Source organism: Pelophylax lessonae (assembly GCF_965119305.1).
Source record: "Pelophylax lessonae genome assembly, chromosome: 5".
Taxonomy (NCBI): Eukaryota; Metazoa; Chordata; class Amphibia; order Anura; family Ranidae; genus Pelophylax; species Pelophylax lessonae.
This window is the reverse complement of record NC_138772.1, coordinates 460,704,508-460,726,485: the sequence shown is the minus strand read 5'-3', so window position 1 is coordinate 460,726,485 and position 21,978 is coordinate 460,704,508. Positions and strand designations below refer to the sequence as shown.

Genomic DNA, 21,978 nt, shown 5'->3' with positions numbered 1-21,978 from the left:
GCTAAACCTTCCTGCATCCATCTGCTACTGTCTCACCTTCAAGTGTCTATCACCTATCACCTCCACTCAACCTATCCCTCAACCTTCATCATTGTGTTACCACATACATAAAGTCATTCTAGGAACCAGCTTGCTAACTGTGTGTATTTACTGGCTGAAATAAGACCTTCCACACATGATGAGTCATTGAGGTTGGGAATGGTATCTCAGCATATCTCTTACATGACTACTGACGTGGATCTATTTCTGCAGCTGAAAATCCACACCATATAAGAAACGCAGGAGCGTTACAGATTGAACGAACCTAAAAATGGATTCAGCAGAAATAACCACTCAGGTGACACAATTAAAACAGCAAGTATCTGCGTTAATACACGCACTTGCTGAATTAAAAGAAGACAATCAGGCTCTGTCGCAGCAGGTAATTAGACTGACACAACTTACCTCTGCTCAGTCCCCTGAACCCAAGATAAATCCCACTTTGGTATTTCCAGGCGATCGCAAAAAATTTCGCGAATTTAAAAACGCATGTGAGTTACTTTTTTTGCTAAAACCTCGTACCTACCTTACTGATCACATTAAGGTTTGTACTATTATTTCTTACCTATCAAGCGATCCTCGAGCCTGGGCAGATTCTCTTTTTGAGAAAAACGACCAGCTTCTCAACTCCTATGCCTTGTTCCTGGCAGAGCTCACTAGCCTATATGATGACCCCAATAGGCAGAGTACTGCTGATCTTCAGTTAAGATCCTTGAAACAAGGAAGCAGGCCTGTAGAAGACTTTGTCGCAGAGTTCAAGAGATGGACCCTTGATTCCGAATGGAATGATGCATCTCTGAAAACCCAATTTAGGCTTGGCCTATCAGAAGCCGTTAAGGACGAGCTCGCCCGAGCGGATCTGCCAAAAACCCTGGATGCATTAATACAACTCAGTATTACCATAGATAGAAGACTACGAGAAAGAAAGGCTGAAAAGATGGGAATGCCATTATCCGTTTCCTCTCGGAGTCTGGCCGTTCCTATGGAGGTAGGAACCATACGCCCACCGCTATCAACTATGGAAAAAGCCAAAAGACGAAATGAAAATCTCTGCTTGTACTGTGCATCCCCGGATCACAAGATAAACGTCTGCCCCCTAGTCAACAAAAAGAAGTGTGAGTGTTCACATGTCTCCCTAGGAGGATTGACAACTTCATTCACTAACCCCTACATTTCTGTTTTGTTGACATTACAGTGGGACCAGAACAGGATTACTACTAAGGCCATGATTGACACAGGATCTTGTGGAAATTATATGGATATATGTTTTGCTGCTTTAAATAAAATTCCTATTATTTCTAAACTCAAACCTGTCTCAGTAAGTCTTATTACCGGTGTTCCGTTATCCTCTGGTCCGATCACCGATCAGACACAAGCACTTCTAGTCACTATTAACGAGTCTCATAGGGCGACTTCTACCTTCGATTTAATACCATCACCCCACTTTCCCATTGTGTTGGGACTTCCCTGGTTGCACACACACCAACCAACCATAGATTGGAAGAAACGGTCCTTGACCTTCCCTTCTTGTTATTGCGAGGAACGTGTAACCTCCCGTTTTCCGGGAAGATTCTGTCTGTGGTGACAGATGAGATTGCACCACTATGTTATCAGGATCTTTCTGAGGTTTTTCTTGAGAAAAATGCTCAAGCATTACCTCCTCATCGAGACTATGATTGTAGCATTGATCTACTCCCAAATAGCAAATTGCCGTTCGGTCATGTTTATCCTCTTTCACAGGATGAACTTGCCCATCTCAAAACCTATTTGGATGAGAACTTGGAAAAAGGTTTTATTAGACCTTCCACTTCTTCCACAGCAGCAGGACTCTTTTTTGTTCGCAATAAAGATTCAAGTCTCAGACCTATCATCGACTACAGGAAATTGAATGCTATCACAATAAAAGATCGCTATCCTCTACCGCTTATCCCTGAGCTCATTGAGCAGGTGCGTGGAGCTACCTATTTTTCAAAATTAGACCTGAAAGGAGCATACAATCTCATTCGAATCCGTGATGGGCACGAGTGGAAGACTGCGTTCAGAACTAGATACGGATTGTTCGAATATCTTGTGATGCCATTCGGCCTATGCAATGCCCCTGCAGTTTTCCAACGATTTATAAACGATATTTTTAAAGACTTACTAGATGTCTGTGTTGTGGTATATCTGGACGATATACTTATATATTCACGGACCCTGTCTGAACACATAAGACATGTAAGACTTGTATTATCGAGATTGCTTGCACATAATCTTTATGTGAAGCTGAAGAAATGCTTGTTCCATAAAGATGAGGTACTCTTTCTAGGCTACATCATATCCAAAACAGGAATCGAGATGGACATGAGTAAAATATCCTGCATTCAGGATTGGCCTACACCAACTACACGCAAGGCGCTACAGCGATTCCTGGGATTTTCAAATTTCTACAGGAAGTTCATAAAAAACTTTTCTGCTATTGTGAGACCCCTCACACAGCTCACTAGCTTAAAAATACCATTTAAATGGTCAGAAGAAGCAAATAAGGCTTTCCACTTGTTAAAGACAAGGTTTACTTCCGCTCCCATATTACGCCATCCAGACCCATCCCTCCAATACATTCTGGAGGTAGATGCGTCAAACCTGGCAGTAGGAGCAATACTCTCCCAACGACCTACCCCCACTTCACCACTTCATCCAGTCGCCTTTTTTTCTTAATCCCTAAGCAGTCCCGAGATAAATTACCCCGTGGGTGAGAAGGAACTGCTTGCTATAAAATTGGCTCTGGAGAATTGGCGACATTTACTCGAAGGCACCCAATTACCAATAATTATATACACGGACCATAAAAACCTCCAATATCTTCAGACTAGCAAAACTCTCTCGCATCGACAGGTACGATGGTCACTATTCTTTCTAAGGTTTAACTTCCTAGTGACCTACACACCTGCAGATAAGAACAAAAAGGCGGATGCACTATCACGACTAACTGAAGAAAACTACTTTGAAATTCCTTCCGTTCCTATAATACCTCACAAACGCATTATTGGAGTTGTCCGTTCCTTGAAGGAAGAGGTTCTGCATGGTATAAGGTTGGATTCACCCCCACCACAACTAAATACCGATGCAGAAGGCTTCCTCTACTACAACGATAAACTTTACATACCACCTACCCTACGCACCAAGATCTTGGAATTATCGCATGATGTGCCTATGGCAGGACATATGGGTATGACAAAGACTTTCAATTTGATTTCTCGGCAATTCTGGTGGCCTGACATGAAAACATCTATACAAAAATTCGTCTCTTCATGCAATGTCTGTGCCAGGTCCAAAATTGACACTACGAGACCATCCGGTCTACTATACAGTCTACCAATACCCCAAACTCCATGGGAGGTTCTGTCATTGGACTTCATCGTAGAATTGCCTCCTTCCAAAGGATTTAATACCATCTTGGTGTCAGTGGACCATCTGACAAAGATGGCACATTTCATTGCTATTCGCAGACTACCTTCGTCCAAACAAACGGCAGAACTCCTGATGAAACATGTCTTCAGATTACATGGTATCCCAAAAACTCTTCTGTCTGACCGTGGATCCCAATTTATTTCTAAATTCTGGCAAGAACTATGTCACATACTACGGATTGAGCGGAAGCTCACTTCTCCTTACCATCCGCAGACCAACGGACAGACTGAAAGAGTCAACCAATGCATCGAGCAGTATTTACGTTGTTACACTTCTTACCAACAGGATGATTGGTTGGATCTTCTCCCCCTGGCAGAATTTGCCTACAACAACGCAACTCACAGTACAACCAAGCAGAGTCCGTTCTACTTGAACTATGGGTTCCATCCCTCTATTCTCCCTCCACGCATCCTTCCTTCAAATAACCCAGTAGCCTCAGACTATCTTTCCCAAATAAAGGATTCTCTGGGTTTACTAAATACTACCATTGCACACGCTCACAGTCAACAAAAGAAGTACTATGATCTTCGTAGAAGACCTTCTCCACAGTATACTATCGGGGACCTCGTTTGGCTCTCAACAAAAAACTTGAGACTGAAGATCCCTAGCAAAAAGCTTGGACCTCTGTTCTTGGGACCTTTCCCAATCAAGAAACTTATTGGAAAAGCTGCAGTGCAGCTTACATTGCCAATGGACCTAAAAATCCATCCCATTTTCCATGTGTCGCTACTAAAACCCCATGTTCCGGACCAAGGAATAAGGCCTAATATTCCACCTCCCCCTCCTGTACAAGTTGAAGGTGGAGAAGAATACGAGATAAAAGAGATTCTGGATTCTCGTATCTACAGAAGAAGACTTCAGTACTTGGTTAGATGGAAGAACTATGGGCCCCAAGACGACACCTGGCTAAACACCTCTGACATACATGCCCCTAGATTAATCCGCAATTTTCATGCGAGATACCCAGACAAACCAGCTCCAGAGGCCTTCAGGAGCAGGCCTTAAGGGGGGGGGGGGTATTGTAATGTTCCGGTACCTTTGGTACCCTAAATTACACTTTCCACAAGTGTATGCACCCTACCATTTACTTTTGGAAAGGTGCGCATACACCTTTAAGACTGGAGCTGTCATCACTCAGCGCCGGACTAGATGGCTATTTAAGGCGTCGGTTCTCACTCACATGTGTTCGTTCAAACACCCTTACTTTGATGCTAACCTTGCTTGAAGCTTCCATGCTTGCAAGCTTACTTCGCTGACGGAACCTCGCTGCGCTGATCCCTTTATCCCGCTACTGGATCATCCGCCTCTCCTGAACCACCCTTCGGCTGTATCGCTAATAGTGCTAAGTACCCCGCAGGGGAATTCTCTATAAACTTATACTAAGCTTACACTATCTAGCTCTGCATAGTAAAGACTGTTTATTACATCTGCATAAACTAGATTGCTAGCTCTTGAGACTTCTGCTACTTTTCTGCACTGGGTTGATCTCTTTTGTATGTCCACCTGCTATTCTATCATCTGCTATCATACAACATTGCTAAACCTTCCTGCATCCATCTGCTACTGTCTCACCTTCAAGTGTCTATCACCTATCACCTCCACTCAACCTATCCCTCAACCTTCATCATTGTGTTAACACATACATAAAGTCATTCTAGGAACCAGCTTGCTAACTGTGTGTATTTACTGGCTGAAATAAGACCTTCCACACATGATGAGTCATTGAGGTTGGGAATGGTATCTCAGCATATCTCTTACATGACTACTGACGTGGATCTATTTCTGCAGCTGAAAATCCACACCATATAAGAAACGCAGGAGCGTTACAATCCATCACCCCTGCCATGTAACCCTTTTCTTGGTTGGTTAGCTGGTTTAGCAAGTGACAGAAATACCATAGCCATTAGCAACAGCAATTTAGCCTACTTAGAACAGCTCCTCTGTTAATTTGATCTTTGTACTGCATCTTCTCTAACCTCTTCAGTCCCCTGTTATAAGACCTGTTCTTTTAATGTGCCTTATATGCACCATTTTAGAGACTTCAGACCAGGCAGATTAGATGAACCATAAAGATCTTTTACTGAAGTAGTTAAAGGTACCTAATGAACAGTTCTCAAAAACATCTTCCATGCACTTTTCTGTACAAATTTCTCTAGTGCCCCTGAGTAGTGCCCCACTGAATTCGGCAGTAGAGTCCATAAAAATCCCTCTCAAGGCAAGAGTCCATAATTAGCAGCTAATCCACAAGAGGTAGCATCATTCCATAAGCAGGGCCAAGCATAAGGTAGCACAAGTCAATAAATATCAACAGGCTCCAGACCCCACTGGGAACTCCCGACTGGGCTCCCCCCAAAGAGTGGTTCAGACCGACAGCATGACGGCTACATTTTGGCAGTCTTTCTCTAACTGACCCTACCCAACTCCCTCAGAGCACTAATGAGCCCTTTTATATGGTATGATCTGGGGGGGCTGTAACCTTCCCAAAAAAGTGCACAAAAAACCTAGCCAGCAATGTTAACTCTTCTTTCTCAGGAACCTCCAGCTCAACAGATCAACCGAGGACACCTACGCTTTCGCAAATGGCTTTTACACATAAACACAGTTAAAGAATAGGTTCAGGCAAAACCTGACTAATGGTAAACCTGCTCTGTGCCACATTCTAAGACTATTCTATCTAACACTGTAAAGCTAAAATCTATGTACTTACCTTTTCTACACCCGATCCAGTCCGGTCTTCAGCGACAGAAGCTCTGTGCAGGAGAGGACCGACAATGGCTGTGAAATTAATGGGAAATCATGTCACTCATAGAGTTGGTAGGGCTTCCATTGTCAAGTGCCTCTCCTGCACCCACCTCCACGCTGAAGCCACCGCTGACAGCTCAGTGTGGGACTGGACCCGATCGGCTGCAAAATAGGTAAGTACAGTGATTTTTGCTTTACAGGGTTAGATAGATTGGGTTTAGAATGTGGCACAGAGCAGGTTTAGCAATAGTTAGGTTTTTGCCTGGACTTATCCTTTAAAATGACCAAACCTAGAGTATATAACATAGCAGGAGAAACCCTTTTAACACACAGAACCTTTTGGAAGCACCTGCTTATGCAGAGGTTTCCATGAATTCCCATGGAATCATTTACGGCAATGACAGGATGAAAAACAGAAATCCCAAGTAGACCGTCTTCTACATTTCAAGGTTTAAAGTATACAGTATATAAAGTCAAAAACCATGGATTGCTCTTCAGAGGACATTTGACGGAGAGTGAGGAGGCATTATGTCTCCTCCTCATCACCTGTTTTAAACCCTAAAAACCCACATCACCGCCCTGCAACTACATGCATTGCATGGAGTTATGGCATGGACCCATTCAGCTGAATGGGTTGTGTTCAGATGAGCACGACAGTGAGGATAAATGTTGCTACATTGCGATTCTTAAGCATCACAGATACTGCGCAAGTACACCTGGCAGTTGCCTTTGCAGCTTAGGAGGGAGCAGTTGGGGGAGGCAGGGGGCAAAAATGCAGCTCAACTACTTGTTTTAACCATCCCCAACTGCAAATGTAAATTAAGCCTTACTTTGCCAGCAGAGAACAAATGATTTTTCTAACCTGTCCCTGATGAAAGCGTTGCTTGCACCCACCGCAGAATTCACACTGACACTGTGTGCACTTGAAGTGTAGACATCCTCCTTTCCACAATTCAAACTGGAATTTACAGGAAGGACATTCTGTACAGATTTTAAAAAAAGAAAAAAAACTGAGATAACTTGTGTTGTGATCACAAGCTATGCATTTTATATGAATACGTATTATTCCTTCTCTGCAAAGCAATGAATATTATAAAGAAACACACACATTGTTTAATCAAACATGCACTTCTCATCATACAAGATATATACAGTATGTGGTGTGAATACATTTGTAGCACCCTCCTAGGTAGGTGCTAGTGCGAAAGGATAGTTTGAGCTCTGTCTGCTTATAAGAAGAGCTGCAGGTAAATCTATATAGTTCTCTACCTACCAGAGAGCAGAACCTGTTAGTGAGGTCTGCTCATTGTGCTCAGAATGAAACTCATTCTATCTAGAGAGTGCCTTGGTGCATGGTGGGATACTGTATAAAAGCCAGGAGCACATGTGCTCAGGGTCTTTTGGGTGGATAGCGGAGTCCCGGAGGGAGGGAGCGGCTGCCTCCTCCTCTGTAGAGGTGCCATGTGGCCTTCAGGGGTCATCCTGAGGGCCTGAAGAGTAGCAGAGAGGAACTGAACCCAGAGGTCCAGAGAAGCTGACTGAGAGGGGAGACACTGGAGAATCTGTCTTGGCAGTACAGTGAGTACAGAATCTTGTGTCAAGGGGAATGACCTGAGGGTGGCCACCCCTGCTCCTAGGATAGTCAGCGGATGGGTGTCATTTGAAAGGGGATGCTAGTGAGAGTGTCCTGAAGATAAGTTGTCTTGTCAGAGAGTAAAGAGAGCAAGAGACTTAACCCCATCTACACTTGTGGCAAAGTGGATTAACAGCCTGGCTGTTCCTAATTCCTAAGAAAGTCCTGAAGATAGAAGTCCTCAACCAGTGTGAATAGTTCAGTTGGAGTATCCCACTATTCCCTTCTCCTATCCCAATCACAAATAAATAACAAAAAACCAACATCCCTAGACTGTTGATTTGTGTGACGAGCCATCGGGAGCAAGAAGGGATCCAGGGACTTTATCTAAAGGTAACCATGTGCTAGTAATCAGGGGAGCCTGTCAGGACACTATTCAGCAGGTCCTGTGGGGTCAGTGCTACACATTGTATAACTTGTAGTAAATCTTTAGTATTCTATGAATGAGTATCCATTTATGGTGGAATTGAGAAGAGCTAGTATGACAAACCATAAAGTATACCCCTGAAAGGGGTGCCATAGTCACTCCTTCAGTGTTTCGTTCAATACTATGAGTTTAGTAATGTCTGTCTCCCTGGCTCTACAGAGAGAGTACACTTTGCATTTTCTAAATGAATGCAAACCATTCTCTGGATAGGGTGGAAAGTGAAATATATAGCCTGATGGGTATGGGGGGTTAAAGTGAACCTGTTGCTTTGCACAGATCACACATCCTTTGGTATGCCATTACACTGATGTCTGGACAACATACTTCCAGTCTCTTTATAGGCAGGTGCAGTCTGACCTCCCTGCACAGGTGGGGCTGTTGCGGCCATGCTGCCAAGAGAGAGGAGTAAGGAATAATAGACATTCCTTTTGGGCATCTATTTGGGTCATCAGGTGGGCTGTTGTCCGATTGGACTCTGCCACCTGAGTGACCCCTGCAAATATCTTTAGTAAGGGCAGTGATTATAAAAAGCACTGTCTCACTGCTGTTGGCACACATTTTTGTGTGTGGCTAGGTTAGGGACAGGAACCCATTTGCCAGGGAGAGTTTGCCTAGCTTAGGGAGATGTTCAACATAGAGAATGTCATCAGAGCTTCAAAAGAGAAACTTTCCGCCACTATTCTCTGCTGCATCTGCCTTCCAGCCGCCCTCTGCACCAGGTGCTACTGGTCTTTGTGCATCGCTCCCTGCAAGTACCGCATAACTTCTGAGTCGCTGCCTAGACTCTGGTATTTATGCCTTCTCTTTGGGGTGTCTGCTGCCTGGGCCACCCCCCTACAGCCTACATGTTTTTCTTTTTTTTACAGGGTTGATCGTTTTAGCTGACATGCAAAGTACAAGGAAGATTTTCACTATTACAAAATGCAGACAAAGCTCGCTGTATACAAATAAACCTAGTAATCATGGAAAAACAGGGCATAGGGCTTCACTTAAAAGCCTTTTAGATTCCCTTTTACTTATCTGCACACATTTTCCACTTCCATCTGCAGACTTCCTACATGTACTTTGTACTTCAGGGCAATAAATCTACTAAAAATGCAAATGTTGATTGCTATAATTATAATACCTATCCCATTTTTAAAAAGAAATTCATCCAGTTCCTGGTTTTGTAGCTTCCACAATTTGAATTCCTCGCAGCTCATCGTCTCATGTATGTCTTCCCACTGTGTGATACAGAGCAAGAGATAATCACTATTCTGCACAGAAAAATGCTGCACTTGCAATGTTTGTAGTGTGTCTTAAAGAATCTGGATATCAAATTAGAATAATAAACCTAATCTTTTTTGTTCATTAGGAACAGCCAGGAAGGCCCCTAAAGCTCAACTGGGTACAATGCTTTCTTGGTTAACTAAGTAAAGCTTGGTATTACATATTTACTGACAGCTAATATTTTCATTATACATGCCAAAGACATTGGAGGCTGGTTGGTTTTTACACCGAAGAACTAACATTTTACAAGCAGTAGCCCCAAGGTTTGCCCATTACGTTAGCATGCACCAGAGATCAGGGCCACTGAAAAGGCAGTACAGCCGGCCCTTCAGTATCGGGCCTAGTCCCCATCAGCTCTACAGGGAGGCCCGGGCAGCTTTGCTCATATATTAAAGTGATTGTAAACGTTTTTTTTTTAATTTCAATAACTAACATGTTATAATTACCTCTTCTGTGCCAAGGTTTTGCACAGAAGAGCTCAGATCCACCTTTCTGGGGGGTGCCCCATCATCGCTACTGGCTCCTCCTCTTCTTCGGGTGCCCCCATGGAGAGCCAATTTTCATGGGGTCATCCGTGCACACTCCGGAGTCTTGCTGCTGCGTCCATTGTCAAAGACAGCAGGACTCAGCCCCGACCCCCGCTCCCTTGTCACCAGATTTGATTGACAGCAGCGGGAGCCAATGGCACCCACTGCTATCAATCTATCCAATGAGGACCCGAGACAGTGGCTGGAGCTGCTGGGGTTGTGCTTGTCACTGGAACGATCGGGTTCAGGTAAGAAAAAGCGGGAGTCTGGGGGGCAGGTGAAGCAGAAAAGGTTTTTCACCTTAATGCATAGAATGCATTAAAGTGGTTGTAAACCCACTTTAAAGACTTTTACCTATAGGTAAGCCTATATTAAGGCTTAACTATAGGTGCTATAAAAATCTCCTAAACATGCACCGTTTAGGAGATATTTACAGTGCATGCAGCCGATGACTTAATCGGCGCATGCGCTCTGAAGGAACGGCCACCCGTGCCGTTCCTTCAGAGCCCAGTGCCGTGGACGGCAGCTCCCGCGCGCATGCGCGGGAGTGATGTAATCGCGCCGCCGGCCAATCAGATGTCAGCCGTCCTGTCAGCACTGCGGGGGCTTTGTTTTTAGGTAAGTACTTCATAATGAGCTAGTATGCGATGCATACTAGCTCATTATGCCTTTGTCTTTACAGGTTTACTTCCTCTTTAAGTTGAAAAACTATGAGACTTGCCTAAAAAACTGACCGGCAGATCTGATCTGATCGCTCGTGTGAAAGGACCCTAAGAGTTACTTTAAATGTTGCATAGTTCAGTTCAGATGAACTGTAATATATAGGGGACACTTATCCTTACCTTTTTGTGTTAAAATATAATACTTGCTGCATAATTATTTATTAAATACTTACTGGCTGCTTGCAGCTGAAACAAGTGCTTTTATTGCAAGTTGGACATTCCATTTTTAATGTGTCTCTCTCGTGTAGAACTCCAAAAGGACACTAAAAAATGTGAAACAGATTGAGAAATATTAAAAACATTTTCATTGCGACTTCCTTTAAGACATGTCTGCAACGAAACATATATAAAAATCTGTACATACCCCACCAGTGCCATGGTGTAGAACAATGTCACCACAGTTAAGTATTTGGAAGTGCCAAACAGTATGTACACATTATATAATAGAGGAGGTTGGTTTAGGTAGGCAGCTCAGAGGGGACAATAGTGACTGGACATGGCTTTCTCACCTGTCTAGTTTATTTTTCCCTCTTTGAGAGAGCTAGTCTATGGCTTTCATATAATTGTAGAACACATATTGTGTACGCCCTACAAGGACCTAAGAAGGTTAGCATGTCCTTCTATCATATTATCATATATATGTGATGATTTTCCACTCAGTACTGGCTGACTCAAGAGATGCTCATGCCATGCCTATGGACAGCTTTTAGGATGGCACAGACAGTAGAGGTTGGTTGGATCACACCTCTACATCCACATTTCTGACAGGTTCCTAAACAAGATATTGGCCTTGGTTGACCATTCATGTTTAGGCCTATGAAGCAGGAAAGGGTAAGCAGCCTACAGACTCCTGCCTGTTCATTAGGGAAAACAATAGTGATCACACAAGGTTTTTTAACCTGTCAAAATCACTGTTTCCTCCCAGATGCCTTGAAAAACAGTATCTGTCAGTAAAGCCCCGTACACGCGATCAGATTATCGAACGATCTGTCGTCCGTTTTTTGTGGCATGCTAGTCTGATGTGGAAAGTGAAGAGGTCATTTTCATACGAATTTTCCCGTACGACAGAATTCTACTTCAGAAGTGATGTCATGTGTTGGATTGCTTTGCATGTGTTCTTTCGTCTCTGAGCATGCCTAGTCTTGCTCTTAAAGCGGAGTTCCGGGCACAGAAGTCATTTTTCAATAAACATACCCCCGGGACAGTCAGGGCTAGCACATTCCACAATGGCTAGCCTCTGATCTGTCCTGGTTCGCACTTACCTTTTAGAAGAAATACTTACTTATAAAATTCCTTCCACAGCGTTTCCATCTCTCTTGTGGGCGGTCCTCTTCTGTGTCTTCTTCCGCGTCTTCTTGTCCCAGAATGCGCCTGCATTGTCGCATTGATTCCTGGGAGCGATGACGTTCAGCTCCCAGGAATCATCGCGAGACAGGAAGTGACGGGTGAGCCGCGGCGCTGAGGGAGGAAGTACTCTGAGGTGAGTATTTACGATCTTCAATTACGAGGTGAGTAAACAAAAAAAAAAAACCTAACTATCCAATTCCTTTTCAGGTGATGTCTAACTAGCGGAGGGGCACAAAAAAAAAATATCGATTTTGTGCCCGGAACTCCGCTTTAAGATTTTTTTCCGTCGAAATCTGTACTAATGAGACGAAAATCAGACGTTGTATTATGGACCACAAAAATTTTATAGCCTGCACATCAGGATTTTGTCAGCCGAAAAGTCAGAGTTGGCTGGCAGTTACGGGCCTTAACTCTAGACATAGACATGTGACTGTCGCTAGATCAGGCTAGACAATGCAACAGTCCATCTTGAGTTCTGGATGGAGTGTACAGTTTTATTTTATGTAATGTCTCTCCATTTAATAAATAGGTTGTAAACTTATAAACTATTTTAACGGTAGAAGATTAGTTACTTTATGTCTTGAGGGAAAAACAGTTTATACAATTCCCAGAATCATTAAGTTTCACTTTTTTAAGAGGTCATATGTAGACCTCAAATTTGACACCGGAGATTGCTATACGATATCTTATTTTCTATCCATTTGCTAATGCCAATTCTAGAAAAATCACTCCGTTTCTGAAGCTTACATGACTGCACCAGCTGAATTCAGGAATCTCCATTAGTGCTCTGTCTCTCAGCTTTCTTTGAAATAAATCATGGGTTGCCTGGTCAAGATAGTGATGGATCTGTAAAACAAAATAAAAAGCAGTTATGTGCACAGTATACATTTCCAATCTTCTGGATAATGGGTTACAGATAGACCAATTCTCTTATTGCTACCACAGTTCCCTTATTGCTATGTTTGTCTTAAATTTGACCTTCCAGAAACTTTACAAGTCTGTGTAAATATACCTATACCTAATGTGACACAATGTGCAGCAATCATACAGTTTTAAAAAGATCCTCTCTCTATCATTATAAAGCAGTCCATAAGCTTCAGTCAAGTGATGACGTTGCCTAGGCTAAGAAGATGTTACTATACTGCTTTTACTGCTTTAGCCATGAGAAAGCATTTCCCCCCATATGGAAGAAAAATATATTTCCAATATATTTAGGGAAAATGTTTTAGAAATATATTGAATATGGCCAAAATTATAGCATTTCAAATATATTTCCAATATATTTGGGGGGAAAAATAATTTTTTTAAAAATATATTTTAACCACTTAAGCCCCGGAAGATTTTACCCCCTTCCTGACCATGGGTTTTTTTGCGATTTTTTTACTGCGTGACTTTAACGGACAATTGCGCGGTCGTGCGACACTGTACCTAAACGAATTTCACGTCCTTTTTTTCCCACAAACATAGCTTTCTTTTGGTGGTATTTGATCACCTGTGCGATTTTTTGATCATGTGCTATAAACAAAAAAAGAGCGTAATTTTTGCATAAATAACAATATTTTTCACTTTTTTTTATATGAAATTCCCCCCCAAAAAAATGTAAAAATCAAAATTTTTTAACATTTTCGGCCAAATTGTTTTATGCTACATATGTTTGGTAAAAAAAAAAAAAAATCGCAAAAAGCGTATTTTGATTGGTTTGCGCAAAAGTTATCGCGTTTACTAACAAAGGGAAAGATTTTTGTCATTTTTGGTGTTTTTTTTTTTTAACGAGTAATGGCGGCGATCTGTGATTTTTTTTGCGGTACTGCGACATTGCGGCGGACAGATCGGACCCTTGACTGACATTTTTGACACTTTTGGAGGTACCAGTGACATTACTGCAGTAATCAGTGCTATATATATGCACTGTTACTGCAAAAATGACACTGGCAGGGAAGGGGTTAACTGTATTGGACAGGGAGGGGTTAAGTGTGTCCTAGGGGCGTGATTCTAACTGTAGTGGGACATGGCTATTGGTGTAAAAACAAAGATCAACGGTTCTACATAGTAGAACAGTCTGATCTCCACTTTTACACAGGAGAGAATGACAGGCGGCTTGTTTACATAAGCCGCTCTGCCTTTCTCCCGCTGTACCGACGATCGGCGAGTGACCGGCGGACATCGGGTCCGCCGGTCACACGCCCGCACTCCTCCCTGAATGAGCCGAGGCGGGCGCGCTCGCCCGCTATTGGCTCCAATCCCAGTGACAGGCGAGCGACGTAGGTCTACGTCACTCTGCCTGGCCGGGGCTGACTGCCGCAGTAAATATACTGTGCGCAGTCGGCAACCGGTTAAATATATTTTTCTTCCATGTGGGCACTATGAGGTTAGCAGGAGGCACCACTGAGAGGAGTTGCTCATGGACTCAACACAGACAATTTAAATGTCTCTGAATTTAACCCCCAGAAAATGCAGCACATTGGGGCTGCTGCCTCTGCCCCTCCAGCCTTAGACCCTATCTTATGGGTACCTTATATTAAATTTACAATTTGTTAACATTTGTATTTTTGGAACCTGGATATCCAGAAAGTTGAAGAACTCCATAGATTCCTCAGAGTTCCCGTTTTTCTCCAGTTCTGGTTTCTTGCAAAGTGGGCAGACCACATGTATAATACTTTTCTCTTTGATGACAGAGGAGAAATGATGAATGAAACACTGCTCACATAAAGAACAATTGCAATGTGTCATCTTCACGAACTGTAAGAAAATAAATGTGATAAATTAGCCATGGGGACGGGACTTTAGTACATTTGCCAAATCTCTATCTTTATTGTGTAGCTGTATCCTCACTGGCATAGTCAGCACTACCATTGTAAATATACAGTATATACAGTATATACAGTATATTTCTCAACATCCTTGAGTCTGTCTGGAATTACATAAAGAGACAGAAGGATTTGAGGCAGCCTACATCCACAGAAGATCCTTGGCTAGTTCTCCAAGATGTTTGTAACAACCTACCTGCCTAGTTCCTTCAAAAACTGTGTGCAAGTGTACCTAAAAGAATTGATGTTGGTTTGAAGACAAAGGGTGGTTACACCCAATAATGGTACAACAGTAGTTCTGATCTCTTTCCACAATCCATAACCTTTATCTTGATTGGGTGCTGATCTAACTTATGGACCAGAAAGATACTGCCTTCTTAATTGTGCTAGCAGACCCCCTTTTAGCCCCATGTTGCACCAATATGATGGGTTCCCCCTCTTCTTGTTTTCTGCTCTATGCAGAAGCAAATGCTGCACAGGCAGTATGCCTACCCCTGAACAAATCTATCAATGGTAGAAAGTGTAAGAGAGCTATATTTCAACCCAGGGGGGGCTTTGTGTGGGGAGTCTCTGATGTGTGGGGGGGTCTCTGATGTAAGGGGGGCTTTGTGTGGGGGGTCTCTGATGTGAGGGGGGCTTTGTGTGGAGGGTCTCTGATGTTGGGGTTCTCTGATGCGGGGGTCTCTGATGTAAGGGGGGCTTTGTGTGGGGGGGTCTCTGATTTAAGGGGGCTCTGTGTGGGGGGTCACTGATGTGAGGGGGGCTTTGTGTGGGGTGTCTCTGATGTGAGGGGTTCTCTGATGTGGGGGTCTCTGATGTGAGGGGGGCTTTGTGTGGGGGATCTCTGATGTGAGGGGGGCTCTGTGTGGGGGTCTCTGATGTGAGGGGGAGCTCTGTGTGGGTGCTCTCTGATGTAGGGGGGCTCTAAATTAAGGGGGACTTTGTGTGTGGGGTCTCTGATGTAAAGGGGGCTCTGTGTGGGGGGTCTCTGATGTAAGGGGGGCTAAGTTATTAGTGATCATAAAAAAAAAAGTCAAATAAAAGAGGTGCAAGAAAAAGCGCGGGGGGGGGGCGCCACAGGATTAGCTCGAACAGGGCGCCTGAACACCTAAGGCCGGCCCTGATGCTGGGTCATGAACCTACCTAATCCCAACCTAGGTTCTCATTTCCCCTATAATAAATCACCATATAATAAACTGGTAGAAAACTAAATACCTTGGAAAATGGATATTGGTCACAGCATAAGGGGCAATCATGCGAGAGATACTGGAGAGCAGAGTTGTAATCTGGACATGATGAAACAGCCTCTTCTATATCTTCCTGGCTCCAGGAGCCCTTGTTCACTATACATAATTGTTCGAAGATTTCTTGTTTTATTTCCTGTAACAAAAAAATAAAAATAAATTCCAGCTGAACCAATGAAAAGAAAATAAAGCATGTCGTAAGGTTTACATGATCAGATATTAGCAATAGTTAGATTTTTCCACAGCATATTTTGTTTTCTTCCCTGCCACAACCCCTGTGTCATGTTTTGTTTCCTCCGGCTGCAGTGCCATGGGCATCATAATGTTGCTGACACTGCGGTAATACCTGTACCAATCAATTACAGCAGCCTACTGGGCCTAGGTTACTCTGCACAGAGTTTCAGGTGATTCACCTTTTCCTGGTCCATTTTTAGTCCCCATGCACACAGGGCGTTTTTACAGCTGCTTTTACCAGCGTCAGACTTTTTTTTTTTTTTGCAGCTTAAAAACGCCTCTCCGTGTTATTCTATGTGTCCATGCACACATAGGCTTTTAAGAGCTGTAAGTGGCATAGGCATTTTAAAGCTGCAAAAAATACAGGGCCAGCAGGTTCTGAAGGCCAGTTAGGCTCCATGCATACTGGCAGCTCCTAAACTTGAGTTAAGGAGCTTTTGGTGTTTTTTTGCTCCTAAACTCACCTCAATATAAGCTTATGTGTCCATGTACACATAGGCTTTTAGGATAGTTTAGGAGCTGCTGCAGTTAAGGGAGGTTCAAGCTCCCCTAACATCCCTCTCCTGAACACGGAAAAATTGTGTTTAGGATAGGAACGTTTTGACCGCAGGCCGCAAAACCTGCAAAATCGCTGTAAAATCGTGGTGCAATTTTGCCACATTTTGCATTTTACCACAGCCAGCGTTCAAAGTAGTTCAAGTGTACATGCGACATGCCGTATCAAGCGTTTTTTTTTTACATGTCAAAATCAATGGTTCCCTACGAGAGCCGTCTTAACTGAGCTGACTTTCAGCCCATTGATTTCAATGGAAGTTGCATCCAAGTCAGATCATCATGATCCAACTTGTAGCATGCGACTTATGCTCTGAGGATCTTGAAGGGGAACTCCACGCCAAAATTAAAAAATAAAATGGCCTGGGGTCCCCCCTCAAGATCCATACCAGGCCCTTTCAGTCTGGTATGGACCTTGAAAGGGAACCCCACACCAAAATGAAAAAAAAAAAAAACAGAATGGCGTGGAGTCCCCCCCAGACCATACCAGATCCTTTGGTCTGGTATGAAATTGGGGCTCAATTAGAGTCCGTGGGTTGTGGTATACCTTCACTCCTTCGTTCTATGTTATATACAGGGATGTGGTGCATGCTTGCTGGGTTTATTGGCAATTTAGGCTTGGCGCTCTTTCTACATATACATGTCATGCTCTGTAGTAAGAGTGGAAAATAGAAGAGGCAGAGAAAGGCTGGTATGTGCAGGATAGGGGTGCGGTGAGTATGGCAGTGGGTGGTATGTGCAGGAAAGGGTTGCAATGTGTTTGGTGGTGGAAGATATGTGCAGGAGAGCGGTGAGTAGTGTATGGTGGTGGGAGGTAGGTGCAGGATTGGGGTGCGGAGTGTATGTCGGTGGTTGGTATGTGCAGAATAGGGGTACAGAGTGTATACAGGTGGGTGATATATGCAGGAGAGGGTTGCAGAATGTATGGAGGTGGGTGGTATGTACAGGAAAGTGGTGCAGAGTTTATGGTGGTAGGTGGTATGTGCAGGAGTGTAGTGCAGAGTATATGGCGGTGGGTGGTATGTGCAGGAGTGGGAATATGGAGTGTATGGCTGTGGGTGATATGTGCAGGAGAGGGGTGTAGAATGTATGGTGGTAGGTGGTATGTGCAGGTGAGCGGTGCGGAGTGTATATCGGTGGGTGGTATGTGCAGGAGTGGGGTGCGGAGTGTTTGGTGGTGGGTGGTAAGTGCAGGAGTGGGGTATGGAGTGTATGTCGGTTGGTGATACGTGCAGGAGAGGGGTGTGGAGTGTATGGCGGTGGGTGGTATGTGCAGAAGAAGGGTGCAGAGTGTATGGTGGTGGGTAGTATGTACAGGAGAGGGGTGCAGTGTGTATGGAGGAGGGTGATTTTTGCAGGAGAGGGGTGCAGATTGTATGGGGGTGGGTAGGAGAGGGGTGGGGAGTATGGTGGTGGGTAGTATGTACAGGAGAGGGGTGCGGTGTGTATGGCGGTGGGTGATTTTTGCAAGAGAGGGGTGCAGATTGTATGGGGGTGGGCAGGAGAGGGATGGAGAGTGCATAGCGGTGGGTGGTATGTGCGGGCCTGATCAGAACACTCATGGGAAAGGGGCCTTAAAAGAACAATCATAACTCATTACAATAAAGTATTTCTAAGGCCCCTTTCACACAGGGCAGACTCTGTCATGCGGATCCGCCTGCTCAGAGGGGGATCTGTCCGCTTATCCCCGCTGAGCAATTGGTTGACCAGTCCGTATGACCTCTGCTATGCAGAGGGGGCATGGAAACAGCCCGCAGTTGTCTATGGGGTGGTCGGATGGAAAGTAATTGTTTGTCTATTTCCATCCAACTGCCATCTGATCCTATCCGCTAGACGGATAAGGAACGAATACCCATCTGTCTGTTTTTGGTGGCCCGGATTGGATGCAGGTAAGTGTAAATGGACTTATGTCCTTTTACATCTGCCTCCCCATAGATAATAATGGGTGGTCCAACTGGGTCTGCCTGAAAAACGCACAGGCTGATCAAATCCGTCCGCTGGTGTGAAGGAGGCCTAAGTCACAGCTCCAACCCCTCCCCAGATAAAAGCTGCTCAGTGCTTCATCAGATCACATACCAATTAAACAGCAGTTATTGATGGGTCTCAACTGCCTTACCTTTCCCAGACTGGTGGCCTCCCACCAAAGCGCATTGATGCTAGGGAGGAACTATGTTTACTATGCTTCAGTTTGTGAATGAACAGGAAGCTGTTCAGCATAACACTCACTGTCCAGTGCAGCTGAGGCTGCAGAGAAAGGGACTTTTTCCACAGTCCCTTTCTCTGTCTCAAAAGTGAGACATCAGGGGTTTGTTTAGACTCTTGATATTTCACCAAAGCCCCTCAACAGGGCTGCAAAAAAAATAAAAAATTGTAAAAAAGATAATACATTTTTTTTTTGTAAATAATAAAAATAAAAAACTAATGACACCGTCCACTGCCCTACTGACACAAATCTCTGCTCTATTGACACACCGTTCACTGCTCTGCTCATATACACACATGTGTTTCTCTGTTCTCGAGTGTGTGCACACCCCAATGCAATAGGCTGCGCACACCAATGCATACAGGAGTATCTCCAACTCCACCGTGGACACTATTCCCAGCTCGACTGCCTGCAGGAACTACCAGCCCACCTGGCTGCTTTGAAGAGTTCCCAGGGCAAGGTATAGGAAGGGTTAAGCAGAATGCTGTCATCCTGAAAAGCTTGCTACATGTGGCAGTCTCTCCCCTTGTGAACCCCCTGGGTGTGCTGATGTACTCACACTGTCCTCCTTGCTCCCTGCTGGTCCTTAGGCAAGATTGCTTTGCAAACTGCACTGCTGTCAGGATCTTTCCAAGACAGCCTGGGGTCAACTTGGAGGCAGAGCCCCCCCCCCCTTAGACTTAGGGGGTCCATTTCCTGTCTCCTCAGCACTCCATCATCCACCCGACTCCCTTGCTGGCATGACTCCATATTTAAGGGCTGACCTAGCCAACCAGCCAGGACAGTATGCCTGCTGATTTGTCAGGTTCTCTCAAGTATGCAGATCAACCCTCCTGGCCTCCTACTAACTTCTCAAAGTTTTTCCAAACTTCCAGACCCAGGGGGAAGCACCAGAGATCTGCTTCTGTGAGTCATTCAGCCTGACCTGCAGTAAACCCTGACCCAGATTCAGGTTCACTTTACCATGAGTCAATAAATTTGCCAGCACTATTCAAGTAGCACACTAGAGGATGCTACAGTTGTGATGGTCAAGTGTCGCAAACCTATGACAGTATATTACAGTTACCTGTGAGGATTGAGGTTGATCATTGCACACTGGGAGTTCTTGTGAAAGGTACTGAAGGGCAGATGTGTAGTCTGAACAGGAGGAAACAGCCTCTTGTATGTCTTCATGGCTCCAGCAGCCATCGTTCACACTACATAGTTGCTCATAGATTCTTTGCTTTCTTTCCAAGGACTGTAAAATACAGTTTCATATTGAGAATTAGTAAAAGAAAATATTTATTAATTGAGATTATCAAATTACAGTAATTATTATATTTCCAAAAATATGGATACAGTATTATCAAAATGTTAAAAAGCATAAGAAAGCCATGTATATAACAACAATTTTTCAGTCCAATATCCATATGCCATAAATGCTCATTACAATGGAACCAAACAATGCAAAAAGGTGCGCTCAACTGCAAATATGTGAAATCAAAAAACTGCTGCAATCAAACACTCCTTGAATAGTGAGGAGAAAAAAAAACATTGTAAAATAAATAGATGCGCAGTTTTTGACTGAGATATTATCCTAAAAGTGACTAGGTAACACATGCAATAAACAATGTGCAATAAGCAAAATCAAACAATAGTGAATGCTCAAATGGCAAAGTGTCACTAGATTAGTGAAACTCTTGTTGCCTAGAATGATGTAACAAGTGAATTACATTAAAAATATATTTTTTGTGAATAAGTAGCCACAATCAAAAAATGACAAATAAATGGTGCAAAAAGTTTAAAAAAGGTGGAATATTTCAGCTGCACTACGAACAGTTTGTTGTATTTGCATGTGGGAAAGTTGGAGCATCATCTCTTCACTAAACATATTGATAGGGCCGTCTTTAAGGCAGGGCAAAAGGGACAGCTGCCCTGGGCCCCATCATTGTTGTGGGGCCCAAAGCAGCTGCCTCATACATGCCAACTATCCCTGTTTAAATTCCCTTAAAGTTTTAGTCCAATAGCTGCCCAGCTCTGCCCTATTGCCATGTACAGATGACTCACCTGCAGACCCTGTGTTTACCTGTAAATAACCTGCAATGATATGTAAATTGCATGCCATTAATATGTAAATAGCCGTGGACCAGCTGCATTGATATGTAAATAGAGGCAGCATTCATATGTATATCATGGCTCCCTGAGGTCATATCCACCTTCACTTCTGTTGAATGCTCCCTACTGGGGAGGTAAAGGCTTGAAAGTCCTGCCTACAACTGAGGTCATTAAGCCTACCATCAGCCTGTTCTGCAAAGGTAAGCAAATTGGAGGGGAACCTTTTTTTCAAAACACCACGGTGGCACATCACCATGAATTTTGGTGGATGTGAATACGCACATCTCAGCAGATGCGTGAAGGTGTCATTAACAATTAACACTGCTGTGTACCAGGTGAAGGGCAGCAAATTTCTGTGGTGTCAGGAAAGCAATTTTGCATGTTTTCCTGACACAATAAATGTGAATGCAGTCTAAATGTCTCAGTTACATTGGTGGTCAGTGTAAATCTTCTCATTACATTGGGGCTTGGGGAAAAATCCTTTCATTCACACTAGTGGTCAGTGTAAATGTCCCCCTTACTTTGGTTGTCAATGTAACTTCTTCATTACATTGGTGATCAGTGTACATTTCCCTTTACAGTGGTGGTAAGTGCAGAATTGCCCTTACATTGGTGGTCAGTACAAATCTCCTCAACAATGGTTGTCAGTTTAAACTCCCACTTACATGGAGGTCATTGTATATTCCCC

The 21,978-nt window shown here is 43.8% G+C and overlaps 1 protein-coding gene across 1 annotated transcript in view; it reads right to left on the bottom strand.

Annotated features, from left to right (window-relative positions):
- Positions 1-21,978, bottom strand: part of LOC309555716 (E3 ubiquitin-protein ligase RNF31-like) — a 118,267-nt gene that overhangs the window by 37,757 nt on the left and 58,532 nt on the right. Inside the window, exons 5-11 of the mRNA XM_082257775.1 lie at positions 20,263-20,433; positions 16,179-16,343; positions 14,713-14,895; positions 12,904-13,002; positions 10,983-11,072; positions 9,418-9,514; positions 7,094-7,212 (exon numbers count right to left, since the gene is read on the bottom strand). Of these exons, the coding sequence (XP_082113901.1) occupies positions 7,094-7,212; positions 9,418-9,514; positions 10,983-11,072; positions 12,904-13,002; positions 14,713-14,895; positions 16,179-16,343; positions 20,263-20,433 (924 nt within the window). The remainder of the gene's footprint in view (positions 1-7,093; positions 7,213-9,417; positions 9,515-10,982; positions 11,073-12,903; positions 13,003-14,712; positions 14,896-16,178; positions 16,344-20,262; positions 20,434-21,978) is intronic.